The sequence below is a fragment of the Amia ocellicauda genome, chromosome 1, assembly GCF_036373705.1.
Source record: "Amia ocellicauda isolate fAmiCal2 chromosome 1, fAmiCal2.hap1, whole genome shotgun sequence".
Lineage (NCBI taxonomy): Eukaryota > Metazoa > Chordata > Actinopteri > Amiiformes > Amiidae > Amia > Amia ocellicauda.
In genome coordinates, this window is record NC_089850.1 from 56,510,363 (window position 1) to 56,527,620 (window position 17,258).

Here is a 17,258-nt window from a genome sequence, read left to right on the forward strand (position 1 = left end):
ATTCAACTGGACCCATCTGAAGTGCCCTATGAAGCACTAAGCAAAAGGATACATACAGCAAAGCTCACTCATAAACAGCCAGTTCAGAACATACTTCAAAAACCTCCGCAATTACCGGCCGCAGTTTGGAAAAACATGTTCTGCAAATGTCTCCCGTGTCATTTTATTCCTATCAAGACCTGAAACCTGGACATTTTGAAGATTTGGCAGCCGCAATCTCAAGGTAATCAGCAGAGGGATGGAGTGGAGGGGAGGTGCACAATTTACTGCAGCATTACCACAGATGCACACTTCTAGGTTTTAAGGTCACCGAAAACAAACCTCAGGATTACACGGCGAGCAAAATCGAGTCAAGTCCAGAAATGCTGAGAGTATCCTCAACAGGAAATGACATGATAAAACATAATAGTCCGGCATTATGTCAGGGAGATGGCTAAATTGCTTGTTTTTAATGCCCGCTCTGAGCTTTTTGCTATTCAACCAAATTATAAAAATAAAGACACTGCCTGGATGCCAGTAATGCCAGTTTTTCCTTTACGCTCAAAGTAAATTTCCTCTGGCTGCTCAGTTTTCCGTCACTGTGCCACTGTCCTGTCTTTTCTCCTATAATATTTAGGACGACACATTAGACAGTACACAAACCCATTTGAATTGCACGCCCCCCCCTGCATTAAATTCCGAGCAATCCAATTCTGCGAGCGGCACATTCGATTTCACATCATTTCACCTGCTGCACGGTTGCCACATTATGTTCATCTGCATCCAAAGCATCACTAAAGCGGCCTGTTCAGGTAAGACCATACATCTAGTCATAATTTGCATCCATGAAAGGCACAACTCGGGGGCGTGTCAATATTTACGTTTTCCAGATAAAATTATAATGTAAAGGCAGATTAAAAAGTGGGTGCATTTCAGGATGAGATTCTCTCCATTCCCCTTAACAGTGTGTCCGATTTGTTTTTCGTCAGCACCAATCAGTGATAATGAGACGGCCCCTCCTGACAGTCTGCATTAGATCAATTGTTCGTGTGGTTCTGCTTATGCTGCCTGGCCGATAAGTGGTTGGAGAATTGTTAATTTATGTTCTTATGTATTGATTTAATTGGATTAATTAATTTATTTTTGCCTCAGTGGTGTTGGCTGAAGTGGGTCCAGCTAAACTGAATTACCTTCACGGATCCCTGCCTGCTTGTTCTGATATCATACTAAGCTGGTACACAAATAACGTCTGGCCCGATCAGCAAAGACTCGGAGAGCATGGAACGAACACCATCTAACCTATCAGCACCGTGTAGTACTGATCCAAAGTTTATGGTCAGGGATCACATTGGCAGTGGCTCCACACTCACTGCTCACAAAGCAAGCAAATAAATAAAGAAATATATAAAACCACTGCCCGTCACTCATTCTGACTGGACTGACATATACCTCACATGGGCTGACACCTACCACCAGGCATCAATAAAGCCCCAGACTCATTTATTTTAGTGCAGTCAAGACGGCATGCAAATTTGAGATAGGCAGACAGTTGCTGTTGCTATTAATAAAAGTAATGGTTCGCTCAGAAATATGGGAGCCCTCAGCACAATCCTCTGAGAAGAGAAACTTTCAATTCCCAGACGCTCACCGCTGCCATCTGTGGGAAAAGAGCTGCAAACTCATCTTTTCCTTGGCGTCTTTTTAAAATGTAGATCAGGTTGGAGTGAGCAGTTATTATTTCCCCCTTTTCCACCCAGGTCCGAATGGCCCAAAGTCTCTAAGAGCACAGCCCCCTGGGAGCTTCCTGATAAAGCTGAGAATTACCCAGCTGGGATAGCACCCCTGTTGGATCCAGGGTATAGGAAACGTCCTGCACTGTAGGTGGAGGTCTCTACTGGACCACGGGTCACTCAGAAGCCCCTGGCTCTCAACTTTCACCCAAGGCGTACATAGCAGTGGTCCTGGAAGGTCTTCAATCCAGCCGGTTTTGGGTCTCTCTCTGAGTCATGGATAAGAGGGAAGAGTTGTTGTATTGCCTTGGGTAAGGACATGAGCTTAAGATAGGAATGAATGGATAAATGCATACTCTAATAGGTCCATGTAAGCGAATAAGGTGCTGAACTAGGTAGCAAAGATCTCAGGTGGAATAAACCAAACCTCAAAGAGCTCCACAGCCAGAGCTGTGCCCCTCTTTTCTAACCTCACGCTAGGAGAGCTGGAGAGGGACCAAAAAGAGTGATCTAATAGCAAGCCTACACATCTCACTTCTTCAGAGCTACAGCGATACAGAAAGACACATAAACAGGCTCTTGTCCTCGTGGAAGGAAAGGCTTCCTGGAAAGGGAAATAAATGTCTTATCTTAAACCAGCGCTGAGCTCCTTCAGTACAGGTCTTACACATCAAGGTTGGCACCAAGCATTTCTGCCGACTACAGATCTGCACGCAGCGGCAAAAACAATAAATCATTAGTTTAATCTCAGTCAATCTAGCTCATCTTGTTCATGCCTGCTAACTCTGCTGCTTGTGTTAGCGTGCTAGCTGCCTCTTTAATTGCCTCCCAAGACAATTGGGAGACATGTAAAAGTTCACCCTGTTTTGATCATTTAATATGTGGAGAAATTGATGAGAAAAAAAACAAATGACTCCCGATTTGTGTTCGGGGGGCTGCGCGGGTCAGACAGTAGGAAACGCTGAGAGGAATGTGTTTTGCCTTCTTTCCACTGGGAACCCTTAACCAAAAAAGAAACATATCATATATAATAACACACTTTTTATGACTTTCATTTTAGAAATGATGTTCTCTTTTACTGTTTATACATTTACTGCTCAAGAGGAAATGGTGATTACCACCCTGCAGTACATGGATTTGTCATTATGGGAAACATCTTCTCTGCTGGAGTCTATACATGATAACAGATGGAACATTACTGTACTATACAAGGTGGACTGAAAGTAAGAGGTGTAAGCCAGTAAAAGTAAAACCGTCAAGAGCGTGAGGGGAAAAAACACAAACAAAAGAACCGACCTTCTCCTCTTCATAAACAAATTAGTATGCAATTTGAGCTCATTAACACAAGAGCACGGGTGTATTTTAAACAAGCCTTTCTCCTAATATCCTGCTGAAAAGGGACTTATTTGTCATTTTTCATCCGGGCTGATGAACAGTCAAATTCTGGCTGCACTCTTTTATTCTCATTAGAAAGATAGGGAGGAAATGCAGGATATAATCAGCTCCAATTTGTGATCTTACCATACTAGTCACCAAAGTCGCAGTACCCTGCTTATCTTGTCAAATTAACACTCTTAAGCACGGAGGGGAATGGAAATAAGAGTGGTGGGGATGTGTTCTCCAACAGCAGCCCTCCCTCTGATTAAAATACTCCCTCTCCAACGCCTATCTGTACATAAACCAACTCCAGAGCCAACTGTAGTCCCAATTTTCTGCAAATAACTGTAAAAACCTTACAGGTGCAAATCTAGTGAGCGGTGTCACATGAGCTATTTCTGCAGGAAGTACCAGAGAAGCAATTAAAACGGTTTTAACAGTATGCAAAAAGCCAGCAAGTCAACTCTGAAAATTGTGGGATAAACTATTTTGTGGTATTTCTTTTCCCTTCTCAGCCTTAATCTTCTCTCCCACGCTGAAGTGTATCAATAAACTGCACGTCTGCTTACCATACCTGCGGGCTGTCTCCATCCTTCTATGTTGGTTACGTTTTTCATTTCTCACTCAAACAGTGTGATGGTTTCATGATGCAGATAAATGAAGATATGGCGGGCGCGACCAGACAGATTGTGTATGATCGGAACAGAACAGGTCATTAACACACTAAGAAGTTAACCAGGCCAGAACAGATTATACATCTCTGCAGCGGGCCTGTACGTTGTCCACAAATTACACACCAATTTCAGAACTTAGTGATGGACTCATCCCTTCATTAAGCAGAACCATTTTATTATTTATATATATATATTAATATCAACTTTAAGAGCAGATTACAGATGACATTTACAAACGCTGTGCAGTAAATCTCTTGTGGGTCTGTAATTATTCCTTTCGAGAGAAGCTGCTGAACTCTCCGTTAGAGGAGGGATTACAGGTGAGAGAGAGAGAGAGAGAGAAGGATAGGGAGAGGAACTGGAAGAAGAGATGTAGCCATTGAAAAAAATTATTAAAAAAGGAACTAGCTCTGTTGATGCTCCCAACATTTAGCATGTAATAACATGGATTCCAGATAAAAGCAACAGCTGCAGGTTACTATAGTAATATTCATTTTAGGTTTGCAGTAAACATGATACTTGTTGAGTTAATTTACTGCTGAGATCCAGCACCAGACTCTTTTCTTGGTAACGCCTCTTACTTTGAGAAGAGCGAGACATAATCTCAGGACTTCATGTTGACAGTGTGACACGTAAGCATATGCATGACAGGAACACATTTAAAACAGAAATAAAGGACAAACCAGCAATATTCTGTTACACGCTTCAAAATTGTTATCTGTACAACTGATATCTGGATATCTGAAATAGATTCGAAGAGGAGGTGCAGGGAGGTAGTTATGTCAACTTACGAGCTTTCAAAATGTAACACGAGAGAATACGAGTGTCAGAAAAAGGAGAGCGGGCTGCGTTTCCTCACAGTTTTGCCAAATTTAATCTCCATGAAAACGGTGTCTCTATAATGACATCAAAATATGTGCTCTACTGGAACCGATCTTCGCCTCAGATGCTCCCGGTCGCCTCCTGCCCGCGTTGAAGACTACCGTGATAAATGGCTGTCCTTTCGGATAAACTGCTGTACCCCCCCAATCCACAACCCCTACCTCTTCGGCGCGTTACTGGGAAAAGAGGTTGAGAAATATTCATGACTCAGTCGCGCTCTATTAGGCTGTCGTGGGTGAGGATGATTAATGAGCCCGGTGGGGACAGCAGGCTCTGGCCCGGCCTTCAGCATTGCATTGAAGGGCCTGACAAAGGGGGATGTTTTTGCTCGGATTGGATCACCTGGCATCGAGCGGGTCGAGCAGCGTGGCAACAACCGCCACCTGTGTCACTTTACTGACAGCCTCGGGAAACGGGGGCTGGTAGAGACCGGAGACAGAGAGAGAGAGGATAATAGGGGGGAGAGAGAACCAGAGGTGCCCTGACTGTAGAGGAGTTCAGATTATGATATTCTCCTTACTCACTCACTCGCTCACTCGCTCGCTCGCGAAAGAACGAACAAACGCACCCCAGGGTGACTGATGCGCCAAATCACTCACGGTGTCAACTAACAAAGACTTTGCTTCAGGAGGGAGAGGAAATGACCTTCTCTCTAAAGGACAAGAAGATCCATGGTGAATTCTGAATAATGCACCGAGACGCCATGGCTGTCTGAGCTCAACGCCCTCGGCCCTAACCGCTTCCTCTTTATTGCTGGGGGAACGAGGGTTTTTCAGCCTGGCGCTGGCCAAAGTGTCAGATACAGGGAAACGTCTCAAGATGTCAGGTTTGGAGTCTCTATAGATGCTTGAACATCACAATTATAAGAAGAACCTCCCATGGTTGAAAATACCTAATGGGTACCGCTTTCGCCCCCTTCCACAGCATTAAAGCTCTGAGGAGCGTTTACTTGCCTAGGCAGGGGGCCTGTATTTATTCACACTTACTCGGTGCTGTGCGATGGCGAGTCATTACAATCCACAATGGCTTTCTCCAGGATTCGCAAATCACCAGGCTTGGGTACATATTAGCGGCCTAGTTGAAACTAGGACGGATTTTATTTCCAGATAGAAAAAAAAAGATACATGTATTTTACGATAGGACTGAAACTCAATCTATTTGCATTTTTACTTGAAATCAATATGAGGGACTTCTGGTGTAATTAGCTTTTTGTGGAGAAATAGTTGGGTCCCACACAGCTCATAAAATGTTATAGCTCAGCGGCATGTTTTAGCTGACTGGAAATCGGTTAGAGCAGATAATAGGGTAAATTAATCTTTTTTTTTTTTTAATAATACGTTTAAGCACAATCAAGTTCAGTTCAAGAACAATGTCGTTTATTTACTTAATTCGTTCTTCCTCCCTGGCTCTCTTCTGTTACTCATTCATTCGTTTAGTAAATTGTTTTGTATTAAAAAACATCTTAAATCATTTTCACCAAGTTGGTCTTAAGTTTTGAGTTTCAAAGATTTGATTTGTCGCTATAGTGCACCTTGCAACAAATGAGACACCGGCAGATTAAAAGAAAGCTGGTCGGTACCAGAAAGGGTCAATGTGACTTCTAAAGCATATAAACATGAAGAAATGGAGAAAATACTTTGCAGATTTTCCCAAAGGACAACCTTAAGTTTCCATGTATATAATTGTTTATTTTCTTCTCTCATGTTATTTGTCTTTTAAACCAGAAGAAAACATTTTACTGTTACTTTTAAGATACTACATGGGATTATGGGATGCTAAGTGTAATTAAATTACCATACTTTGTAATGAGAGAAGAGAGAAAGAGATAATGAGAGAGAGCAACAGGAAAAGACTGTGTAAGAAACGCACGAGAGAGAGAGAACAAGGGGGTGGAGGTGACAAACCAGTTTTGGGAAGTGCCCTCAGGCCTACACGTTTCCCATTAGAAACTGCAAAGGGAAACCAAGTGCAGACAATTAAACAAAGGTCAAAAACCCTGAAAGTCCTGAGGTTAACACTAAAAGCACACTCGCCAAAGTGGTGAGAAGTGAAAATAATGGTATTCACCCATGTGAACAAAACTCCGGTGTGTATGATAACAGTACTCTTGGTTTTTTAAGATTTCTTTAAGTAGCTTTTTCAGATATTGCAGACAATCTCAGACAATCTCGGTTTGCTGATGCTCATTTTGCAGACACAGTTTACACCTGCCCTACTCCATGCACCTACAGGCAGAAAGCAACCAATCTGACATTTAAACAACAAGGAAAAAGAGAGCAGCGTACTTGAGAAAAGGCACAAAATGCGTGTGTGACATATATAATTGGTGAGTAAGGATTGATCCCTCCACAGCAGTCCCTACAGCCAGACTGAAGTCTCACGGGAGGGAGGGGGAGGTTTTCTCAAGTGTGCCGAAGTTCGCGTACGTTTGTAATCTTCACAACACGATCTCGCTGGAGTGTCTCTGGACTCTGAGCTAATGCAGATTTCCAGAAACGGACAGAAACCTATTATATTTGGTGAGGATTAAGACTCCGCTGGCCCGTAGGGAGCATTCGGCTTCAACATGCCTGCTATAACCCTTGTGTTTACAGCCTTTGAAGCCGGTGATAAAGATGTGTAAGTTGCCGAAGGTTTCCTTGCAGGTTAACGCCTGAGAACAGATTACAGTTTCGCTTCTTGCCATTGTCCAGCGAGAGCCGCCACGTGACTCCCCATGGGGCAGAGAGCAAGACAGAATTATATATATTTTGAAAAGGCTGCTGAAAGTTAAGAAATGAAAAGGATATTCCACAGATCACCACTCCTGTTGACCTAACTGTGCTTGGCTGCTGTACGCATTACTTCTAATAGCGTTAATAGATCCACTCCTTTTGGATGAGGTTAAAAGCCCATACAGGTCACTACAGCGTTTTCCTATCTTTGTGTGTGTGTTTTCTTTTATGTATTCCACAGATGTAAACGTTCCTGCAGGTGAACAGTTGAAGGAGACTGAAGGAGGTTTGCACAGCGCTGCAGATCTTGTAGTCCAGATATCGCTGCCCCCAATCAAGCTAACGTGGTGCATACTTTGTGAGGTTCTGGTCTTGGCACTCAAATCTGCACTTATTTAATTACACAAGATGGAAATTACAGCGCACTAATTGTAAGATTTGTTGTTGACTAAATTGTGTGTGTTTATTTTCCATGTTAGTACATGCTTTGCAGTGGTTGTTTAGCAACTGCTGCTAGAATTTAAAATACCCATCCACGTATTTCAATTGGACTTCCTGGTGACAAACTATAATGTTATTCTTTACCTAGAGTTGCCAGGGTTTGGCAGGACCCCAGCCGAGGTGAGTTTCCACTTCCTGCCCTGTGTTGGCGTGTCCCAGCAATGGGTGGAGGTGATGACAAGTCCCAACACAGAGGGAAAACTGAGTAAAACAGGAGGCTTACACTCGGCGTTTGCGCAGATGAGGCAGGAGGTGGTGGTGTTGAAGAAGTTGAGGAGGCCCGCCACAGCCAGGCTGATGTCGGTGTTGGTGGGGCGGAGGTTCAGGGTAGTGAAGCGGGGGAACTGCACCTTCAGGATGTCCTCTGGGGCCACCTTGACATAGGGCACCTGGGGTAGAAGCAGAGAGGCACACTTTGAGAGAGATATCAAGGTTAAACCCCTGGTTCGAGAAGGATGCGTTAGATAGCCCTGCCGTGTAAATCGGTATGTGTGTTGTGAAAAAAATATCCATTAGCATTGTAATGATGCATTTATGCAGATATTATGAGATATTTAATTCCAACGTATTATATTAAAAAAAGTAATAATTAATTGCAGTGGTAATTGGCTGATTCGTCACTGAATGAATTGAGTGGTACCGTGGGTGGGTGTGTGAGCTTAATGTAATGGCAATGATCTTAATTAGAATAGGACCGAGGTCAGTGAATGCAGTATCTTACTGTCTGGGAGTTTTAACACACAGCTAGGAAGCAAAAATACTACCTCAAAAGCAAGCTTGCTGGCTGGGGATTGTTTAACAGACACGTCATGGATATTTCAACACAAGGCAAAACAAAACTCCCAATTAACCGTGATAATAGTCATTGCATCGAGGAGAATTAAAAATCACGGTAACCTTTTCAAGAACTTGCTAGATAAACAAACATTTTAAAGTCATGATACAAAGAATCGTAATAGCAAGACAGGATGAAAAGAGTATATTCGGGAATTAATTGCTTGATGCGCCGAGGAGATAAAAGTCAAAGTACAAAAGAGAGCGAATGCTAATTTCATGCTGGCCAGAGATATACCTCAACGGTGAACATTAATAACATCATCGTGTTTCGGCTCCTGTTATTCCAGCTCCAGCTTCCTTTACCTGCCAAAATGAGTCTGATGTGGCTTTCAATAGGGCGGACGCTGTTTCCATTGAGCTGCGCTGTTCATGTTAGCTTGCGCCGTTAATAAGCACCATTGGGAAATGTCCTCCATATTTATCTCTAACCGCATCTGGATCAAAGTATGGCTCCGACCTTTCTTTCCTTTCTTAGGAAATCAACCAATCTGGGCAGGGCTGGCAGCTCATGTTGAATTTGAACTGACAAGATCAAATCAGGAGAGGTCCCACACCTTTCCACACCTTGCGTCTGTTCATAGAGAGTGGCAGATGTACAGTACGGTTTACAGTAGCTCCATTGTTACCGAATTCACAATAAAGCATACGTCTATTTTCTGGGGAAAATATATTTTCTGAAAATGGGAAATTTTCCAAACCAGTCATCACCCTTCAATTATATAATGATTATATATAATTTTGATTCCTATTGTAGAATATAAACTCTCTATTGTGAACTCTCAAAGCGATACACTTAGTGTCAACATACATCCAAGATCAAAACAACCTTAACTTTAGTTTTACATTGCCCGAAAATGCACCAGTCTCATTTTATTTATTTATGTATTTATTTATTATCAGAGGCCCTTAACCTGGGTGACTTACAGTTTACATGACAAACATTTGAAAGCATTACAAGGTGTTAATACAATAAGTATACATCCTATTACAATTAACTAACAAGTGAAGACATAATATAATTAAGTCCTAGGTGCATGCTAAAGGCAGGGGTAGGCCTAGGAGAATTTGCAGTAAAACAATAGACATGATAATAAGGCATAAGTAAGCAGGAGCATAAGGAAGCAGAGTTTAATACAAAAGTGCATGACAACAAGAGTGCCAAGCCGCCAGGAGATCAGGCTGCTGTATTATAGGTACAGTCTGAACAGAGGTGTCTTGAGTAATACTGAAGCAAAGACTTTAAAATAATAAACATTGTCGAAACACTGTTGGAGACGTATTCCATATTATGTTTTAACATCACATTACTGAGCCTATTTGCAACACTCATAAGTGCATCTGTTGATCTCAACAAATATTCAACTGACTCCATTCTGGATTTATTAAGTTAATTCAATAACAAATACAAATAATTACAATAAAATATGTTCTGGTTAATTTCAATCATAATCATATTTTGTATTTATTATTAGACAGAGGGGGGAAAACACATTTGAGAATTTAGTTACCATAAATCTTCAATTAAACGCCCCCCCATTTATTCCAAATACCTGCAAGAAGCATATGCTTGGTGATAGTCACATGGGTTTAGACGAGGCAGAACATGTTTTACTAATTCATTAGAGTTTTGTTTTTTTATCATGCAACTGCAAACATTCAAAAATAGACTGGATAGGATCCTTGGATCACTTAGTTATTAATGTGACACCAAATGAGCACGATGGGGCGAATGGCCTCCTCTCGATTGGACACTTTCTTATGTTCTTATGTTCTTATGTTCTTACATCTATGCTGCTTGGATTGTCCACTGCCATGCTGTTTCTGTGAGAAGTGCTTCTCAAAACAGTCTTCAAAGCCAGAGGCGGATGCAGGGGAGCACATCTGAACTGCACTGGTCTGAGACATTGTTTGTAATGGTACATATGGTTAGCAGAGTAAATGGCTAATGCATCAAAAAGGGCAGCAAAGCACCTCTTAGGAAATGTGACCAGCACAAAGCGAAAAGCACAAGATTGCACACGCTTTCAAACCGCACCAGTGCACCAGAGTCATTCCCCGATTATCAAAGCCTAGATGCAGTAGCGTCTCTTCTCAGACTCTTTGGCTAAAATGTGCCTCTGCCACAACGTGACAATCTGTTGCTGTGGAAACAGAAAGAAGCCCAGTAAAAGACTGTTCGCTCTTCTGAGAAACCAACAGTTATGAGTATTATGAGTAGTCATTTATTTGAATCAGTCTTCAAATAGAATAATCTGCTGCAAATTATCATTGTCCTCATTGTTTCCAAAGGATATGCAGAAATCTCACACTTTTTTTGAATACTTAATTACTTGAGGAATGATACAAAAATCTGTATTCCGGATTGCTCGTCTTTCTCATTTATTAACGAAGAAAAACACTAAATACAGGTGAATATAAAACAGCTGGATTTGCCTACAGTGACCCTGGGGAGAAAGAGACAATTTTCATCTGTCAGTCTGATCACTCTCACCGGTACTAAATTGGATCCAAACACAGTGGATGAGTGATAATGGCCGTGCGCGCTCGGGGGCTGCAGAGGGGGCCTGTCATGATGGTACAGACAGAGGTGACATGCGGAAGACATGTGGTTGTGACTGAAGGACTGGGATTTTATCCGATGAGGCCGGCTCTCTCCGCTCTATCTGCGGAGGTAAATATGCCCCCAGACTCCCGACACATCCTGGTACGCTATAAGTGATACAAGCGGTGAAATGAGATGAGCGAGAAAACATGAAAAGTTCCTAACAACTGACAAGTGATAGTCTACTTGGATGAATGGACGGGGCCTTGTACATCGCACGAAAGATGTACCAGGTATCACAGTTGGTATCAGAGGCTTGAATGCACGTGGCCTGTAGCGTAACATGCCAAGCGGATTAGGCCCCCCGTCTCGCCTGCTCCCGTACTCTTCTGCTGCAGCATCTCTGTGCTTTGCATTGCAGACAGCGGCGTTTACTGCGGGCTTGAGTTAATTAGCACATGGCAAGCAGGAAATGTTCCCACGTGAAGCCAAATATAACCATTAAATTGATTACCGTGGCTATAAAACAATGCAATATCTTCAGGGAAACAAACAGTTAGGGATTCCAATTCCCATCCCCTCCAAGTCATCTTCAACTTTGCTTTCATCTGATTTCATTACTGCATCTTTTATTACATTACAGAGGAAAGATTATACAATATACAAACTTGGTCGCCAAACATATTTTCAACACTATATGTATATTTTTGGAATATGCATTTCTGACCTTCCTCCTCAGCTTGATCTAATCAATTCACATTTTTCTTATTAACGTTTCAGCGTGTGAAGAACACAATTAAATCAGTTTGGTGTAAAACGATGAGCATTTTCCCTGCCTTTTTAATACATCGGATCATTGGTAAATAGTAAGTCTCTCTGACATTTATTTCTTACTTTCTCCAGGATCTGGAGTCATAAATGCTCCCTGTTTAAGTGCAACAGGATAGCCAGTCGTCCAGAGAGGCATAAAAATGTAAATGTGCCGTATAAACACGACTGCCTCTGTGATATCTTAAATGGAAAATGTGATCTGTCCTGATGACCATGGCATGAACATTTTGACAACGACACTAATTGAGGGCTTCACATGCTTACAGGGGTTTATTTGAGCTGGTTAGTCTGTGTACCTCAGGGGTTCATACAGTGAGGGAAAAAAGTATTGATCCCCTGCTGATTTTGTATGTTTGCCCACTGACAAAGAAATGATCAGTCTATAATTTTAATGGTAGGTGTATTTTAACAGTGAGAGACAGAATAACAACAAAAAAATCCAGAAAAACGCATTTCAAAAAAGTTATAAATTGATTTGCATGTTAATGAGGGAAATAAGTATTTGACCCCTTCGACTTAGTACTTGTTGGCAAAACCCTTGTTGGCAATCACAGAGGTCAGACATTTCTTGTAGGTGGCCACCAGGTTTGCACACATCTCAGGAGGGATTTTGTCCCACTCCTATTTGCAGATCCTCTCCAAGTCATTAAGGTTTCGAGGCTGACGTTTGGCAACTCGAACCTTCAGCTCCCTCCACAGATTTCCTATGGGATTAAGGTCTGGAGACTGGCTAGGCCATTCCAGGACCTTAATGTGCTTCTTCTTGAGCCACTCCTTTGTTGCCTTGGCTGTATGATTTGGGTCATTGTCATGCTGGAATATCCATCCACGACCCATTTTCAATGCCCTGGCTGAGGGAAGGAGGTTCTCACCCATGATTTGACGGTACATGGCCCCGTCCATCGTCCCTTTGATGCGGTGAAGTTGTCCTGTCCCCTTAGCAGAAAAACACCCCCAAAGCATAATGTTTCCACCTCCATGTTTGATGGTGGGGATGGTGTTCTTGGGGTCATTCCTCCACCTCCAAACACGGCGAGTTGAGTTGATGCCATAGAGCTCGATTTTGGTCTCATCTGACCACAACATTTTCACCAAGTTCTCCTCTGAATCATTCAGATGTTCATTGGCAAACTTCAGACGGGCCTGTACATGTGCTTTCTTGAGCAGGGGGACCTTGCGGGCGCTGCAGGATTTCAGTCCTTCACGGCGTAGTGTGTTACCAATTGTTTTCTTGGTGACTATGGTCCCAGCTGCCTTGAGATCATTAACAAGATCCTCCCGTGTAGTTCTGGGTTGATTCCTCACCGTTCTCATGATCATTGAAACTCCACGAGGTGAGATCTTGCATGGAGCCCCAGACCGAGGGAGACTGACAGTTATTTTGTGTTTCTTCCATTTGCGAATAATCGCACCAACTGTTGTCACCTTCTCACCAAGCTGCTTGGCGATGGTCTTGTAGCCCATTCCAGCCTTGTGTAGGTCTACAATCTTGTCCCTGACATCCTTGGACAGCTCTTTGGTCTTGGCCATGGTGGAGAGTTTGGAATCTGATTGATTGATTGCTTCTGTGGACAGGTGTCTTTTATACAGGTAACGAGCTGAGATTAGGAGCACTCCCTTTAAGAGAGTGCTCCTAATCTCAGCTCGTTACCTGTATAAAAGACACCTGGGAGCCAGAAATCTTGCTGATTGATAGGGGATCAAATACTTATTTCCCTCATTAACATGCAAATCAATCTATAACTTTTTTGAATTGCGTTTTTCTGGATTTTTTTGTTGTTATTCTGTCTCTCACTGTTAAAATACACCCACCATTACAATTATAGACTGATCATTTGTTTGTCAGTGGGCAAACATACAAAATCAGCAGGGGATCAAATACTATTTTCCCTCACTGTATAAACCCATCAATGGATTGCCTAGGATTAAATCATCTCAAACCATCTAAAAATGTGACCCTGTGCCTTTCTGACAGGAGGCATTCGCTCTCCCAAAAGTGCTGGATAAGTCATAAAGTATGCATGATCATGTGAGCTAGAAGAGTGGTTCTCAACCCTGGTCCAAGAGGAGCCCTTACGCTGCTGGCTTCTGTTCAAACCGAGCCTTAATTGAAGATAATAAGATAATATGTTCCTTATACCATTTTTATTTCATTTATAACCCCCAGTTTTAAATAATTAAAAAGCTCTGATTTAAGAAATTATTAGTGAAATTAGGGGTTTGTTCAGATTGTGACGCCTCTCTGTGTGAAGAAGTGTCTCCTGTTTTCTGTCTTGAATGCCTTGAAGCCCAATTTCCATTTGTGTCCCCGGGTGCGTGTGTCCCTGCTGATCTGGAAAAGCTCCTCTGGTTTGATGTGGTCGATGCCCTTCATGATTTTGAAGACTTGAATCAAGTCCCCACGTAGTCTCCTCTGTTCCCGGGTGAAAAGGTTCAGTTCCTCAGTCTCTCAGTAGGACTTTCCCTTCAGACCTGGAATAAGTCTGGTTGCTCTCCTCTGAACTGCCTCTAGAGCAGCGATATCTTTCTTGAAGTGTGGAGCCCAGAACTGCACACAGTATCCAGATGAGCTCTAACTAGTGCATTGTACAGTCTGAACATCACTGCCCTTGTTCTCAATTCCACACTTTTGACAATATACCCTAGCATTGTGTTTGCCTTTTTTATTGCTCCACACATTGCTTGGATTAAGAACCATTGAGTTAGAAGGAGTTGAAGGAGAAGGAGAAGAATCAGGTGTTGCTTGTTTTCTAAAAGGCCGTCTAATTAAAACGGCTGTGTCTGTGTTATGACAAGCTAAGCTGAAACATTGTGCCGTATCTTGGTGTGACGGCAGCAGTGAGGAAAGTGCCGGAAAGCCTCAGTGAGTAACCGGCGCACCGATGGCGTCTTCATGCCGACGACAGAAACTCATTTAGTGTAAGAGGTAATTCTGAGATCTGCTTTGTGAAATGTGAGTCATGCGGCTACAGTCAGAGCCCTTATTAACTTTAACAATACTGTCTCAGCCTTCATGCTTTCCTTTAATTTCTCAGATTTTTTAAATATATATATATATGATTCAGAAAACGTGTTATTTACCAGAACATTGCACAGTCATGCTTTCAGGGGCAGTAATTCCATAATTCTGTATTATATATTTACAGGAATACATATCTAACTGGTAACAGAGGAAACGTGGGGACTTAATTCAAGTCTTCAAAATCATGAAAGGCATCAACCACATCAAACCAGAGGAGCTTTTCCAGATCAGCAGGGACACACGCACCCGGGGACCCAAATGGAAATTGGGCTTCAAGGCATTCAAGACAGAAAACAGGAGACACTTCTTCACACAGAGAGGCATCACAATCTGTACAAACTCCCCAGCGATGTGGCTGAAGAGACAATTTGGGAACATTCAAAAACAGACTGGATAGGATCCTTGGATCACTTAGTTATTAATGGACAAAAACAAGCATGATGGGGTGATTGGCCTCCTCTCGATTGTAAACCTTCTTATGTTTCTAAGACTTTACAATAGGTATCCCTAATTAAAATGTATTAACATTGTAGGTACTCAGTAACTATCTAGGTTACATGTTAACAGATGCATAATTACACTGTACTTATGAGTAACTAAGATGTAGTTACTGAGTACTTACTATATTGATACACTGTAACTAGGGAGACCTATTGTAAAGTGTTACCATTTAACTTTAGTCTTATTTGTATTATTGTTAGTTATCTGAAAGTGAGCTGTGTGTTATTGTTGATTTGTTAATAGGGTCACATCAACAGATACGTACTTAAATTATACATATCTATCCCACTGGGAATGTGGTAGGAAATGGATAGTAGATCATTACAATAATAAACAAATGCTATATTATAGTTAGCACTTCTAACATCTTAGTTGTCAACCTTAGGCCTCAAAAACACAGCTCGAAACCAAATACTGCAATAGATCTGAGACTCTCCGTCGACTAGCAACTAACAACAAAATTCATTTGTACATTAATGCCCCTTAAAATTAAGTGAGAGCTACTGAGTCAAAACAAAACAGCATTTCCAATTTCTGTGCTGTTGTTCCCCGACAGGAAACATTCAAACGATACCGGAGCTGCTAGCGTTGTCTAATTATACACCAGCAGCAGCACTCAATCTTAACACACAGCAAGGATATCAGGCCTAATTAGTGTTACTTTACGACAATTACAGTTTAGGTTTTAGATTTTTTTTGCTGGCGGTACAGACATCATATCATCCTCTCTCCCTCTCTCTCTCTCTCTCTCTGGGTTTCTATAAGCTGTATATTTTCTTAATAGAAATTGTTTAATTATAGTTTTACATTATCCCACCGAATTGTACAAACTAATTGGGAAGAGACAGTTCGTTGATGAGCGTGTGTGGGTGGGGGGGGGTGAGAGAATGTATACTGAAGGAAGTACATAATAATCTCGCATGCAAAATATTAATCACAAAGACATGATGGGGGTTGACAGGCAATTATGTAAAGTTGGAACAGGTGAGCTAATACTCTCTCTCTGTTTTCATAGCTCTTTTTCTTATGGTGTTTGCTAATGGCACTACACAACAGCCAGCTGGATGAGGACTTCCTGCCATGAAGCACAAAATGACCTTCGCTGCACACTGCCCTTTCTGCATCCCTCTTAAGTAGTCTTGCCTACAGGGAGGGTTGCGCTGTTATGGTGTGAAGTCCGTATCCATCTGTCTTCAAACGGCAGCATTAAAAAGTCAGATCAGGTCGTTGTGTTCGAAGATATGGAAAAATGCTGAAGGCGACGCATGAGAAATCTTTTCACCACGGGGTTTATTACTGAGAAAGGGACGTTTTTCCCACAAATGCTCAACTCAAGGTCAACGGTCATTAAGATGGAGGGCAAAGGACTTTTATTCCACTTACTCCCTGTTCCCAAAAAGTCTGAAAGTCCCAGACTGGCATCTGTCACGACTGATTTACAGACTCGACTGGCTCAGACCACAGCCCGAGCCTGGACTTGACCCAACACCTCCAGAGACATCACCCTCAAGACTGGCTGACTAACCTCAGCAGGGTTCTTTTTTCCTTTTGTTATTTGGATTAAATGTCTGCCGGGAGGATGAGGGGGGCTCGATCGAGACCTTGGAACTTTTTGTAAGCATGGAGGAAAGAGTCACTGAATACAAATGTGACTTCACTCCAGTTCTT

At 42.2% G+C, this 17,258-nt stretch overlaps 1 protein-coding gene across 1 annotated transcript in view; it reads right to left on the reverse strand.

Moving 5' to 3' along the window:
- grik4 (glutamate receptor, ionotropic, kainate 4) overlaps positions 1–17,258 on the reverse strand; it is a 342,628-nt gene that overhangs the window by 98,026 nt on the left and 227,344 nt on the right. The window contains exon 6 of the mRNA XM_066710250.1: positions 8,081–8,246. Coding sequence (XP_066566347.1) covers positions 8,081–8,246 — 166 coding nt within the window. The remainder of the gene's footprint in view (positions 1–8,080; positions 8,247–17,258) is intronic.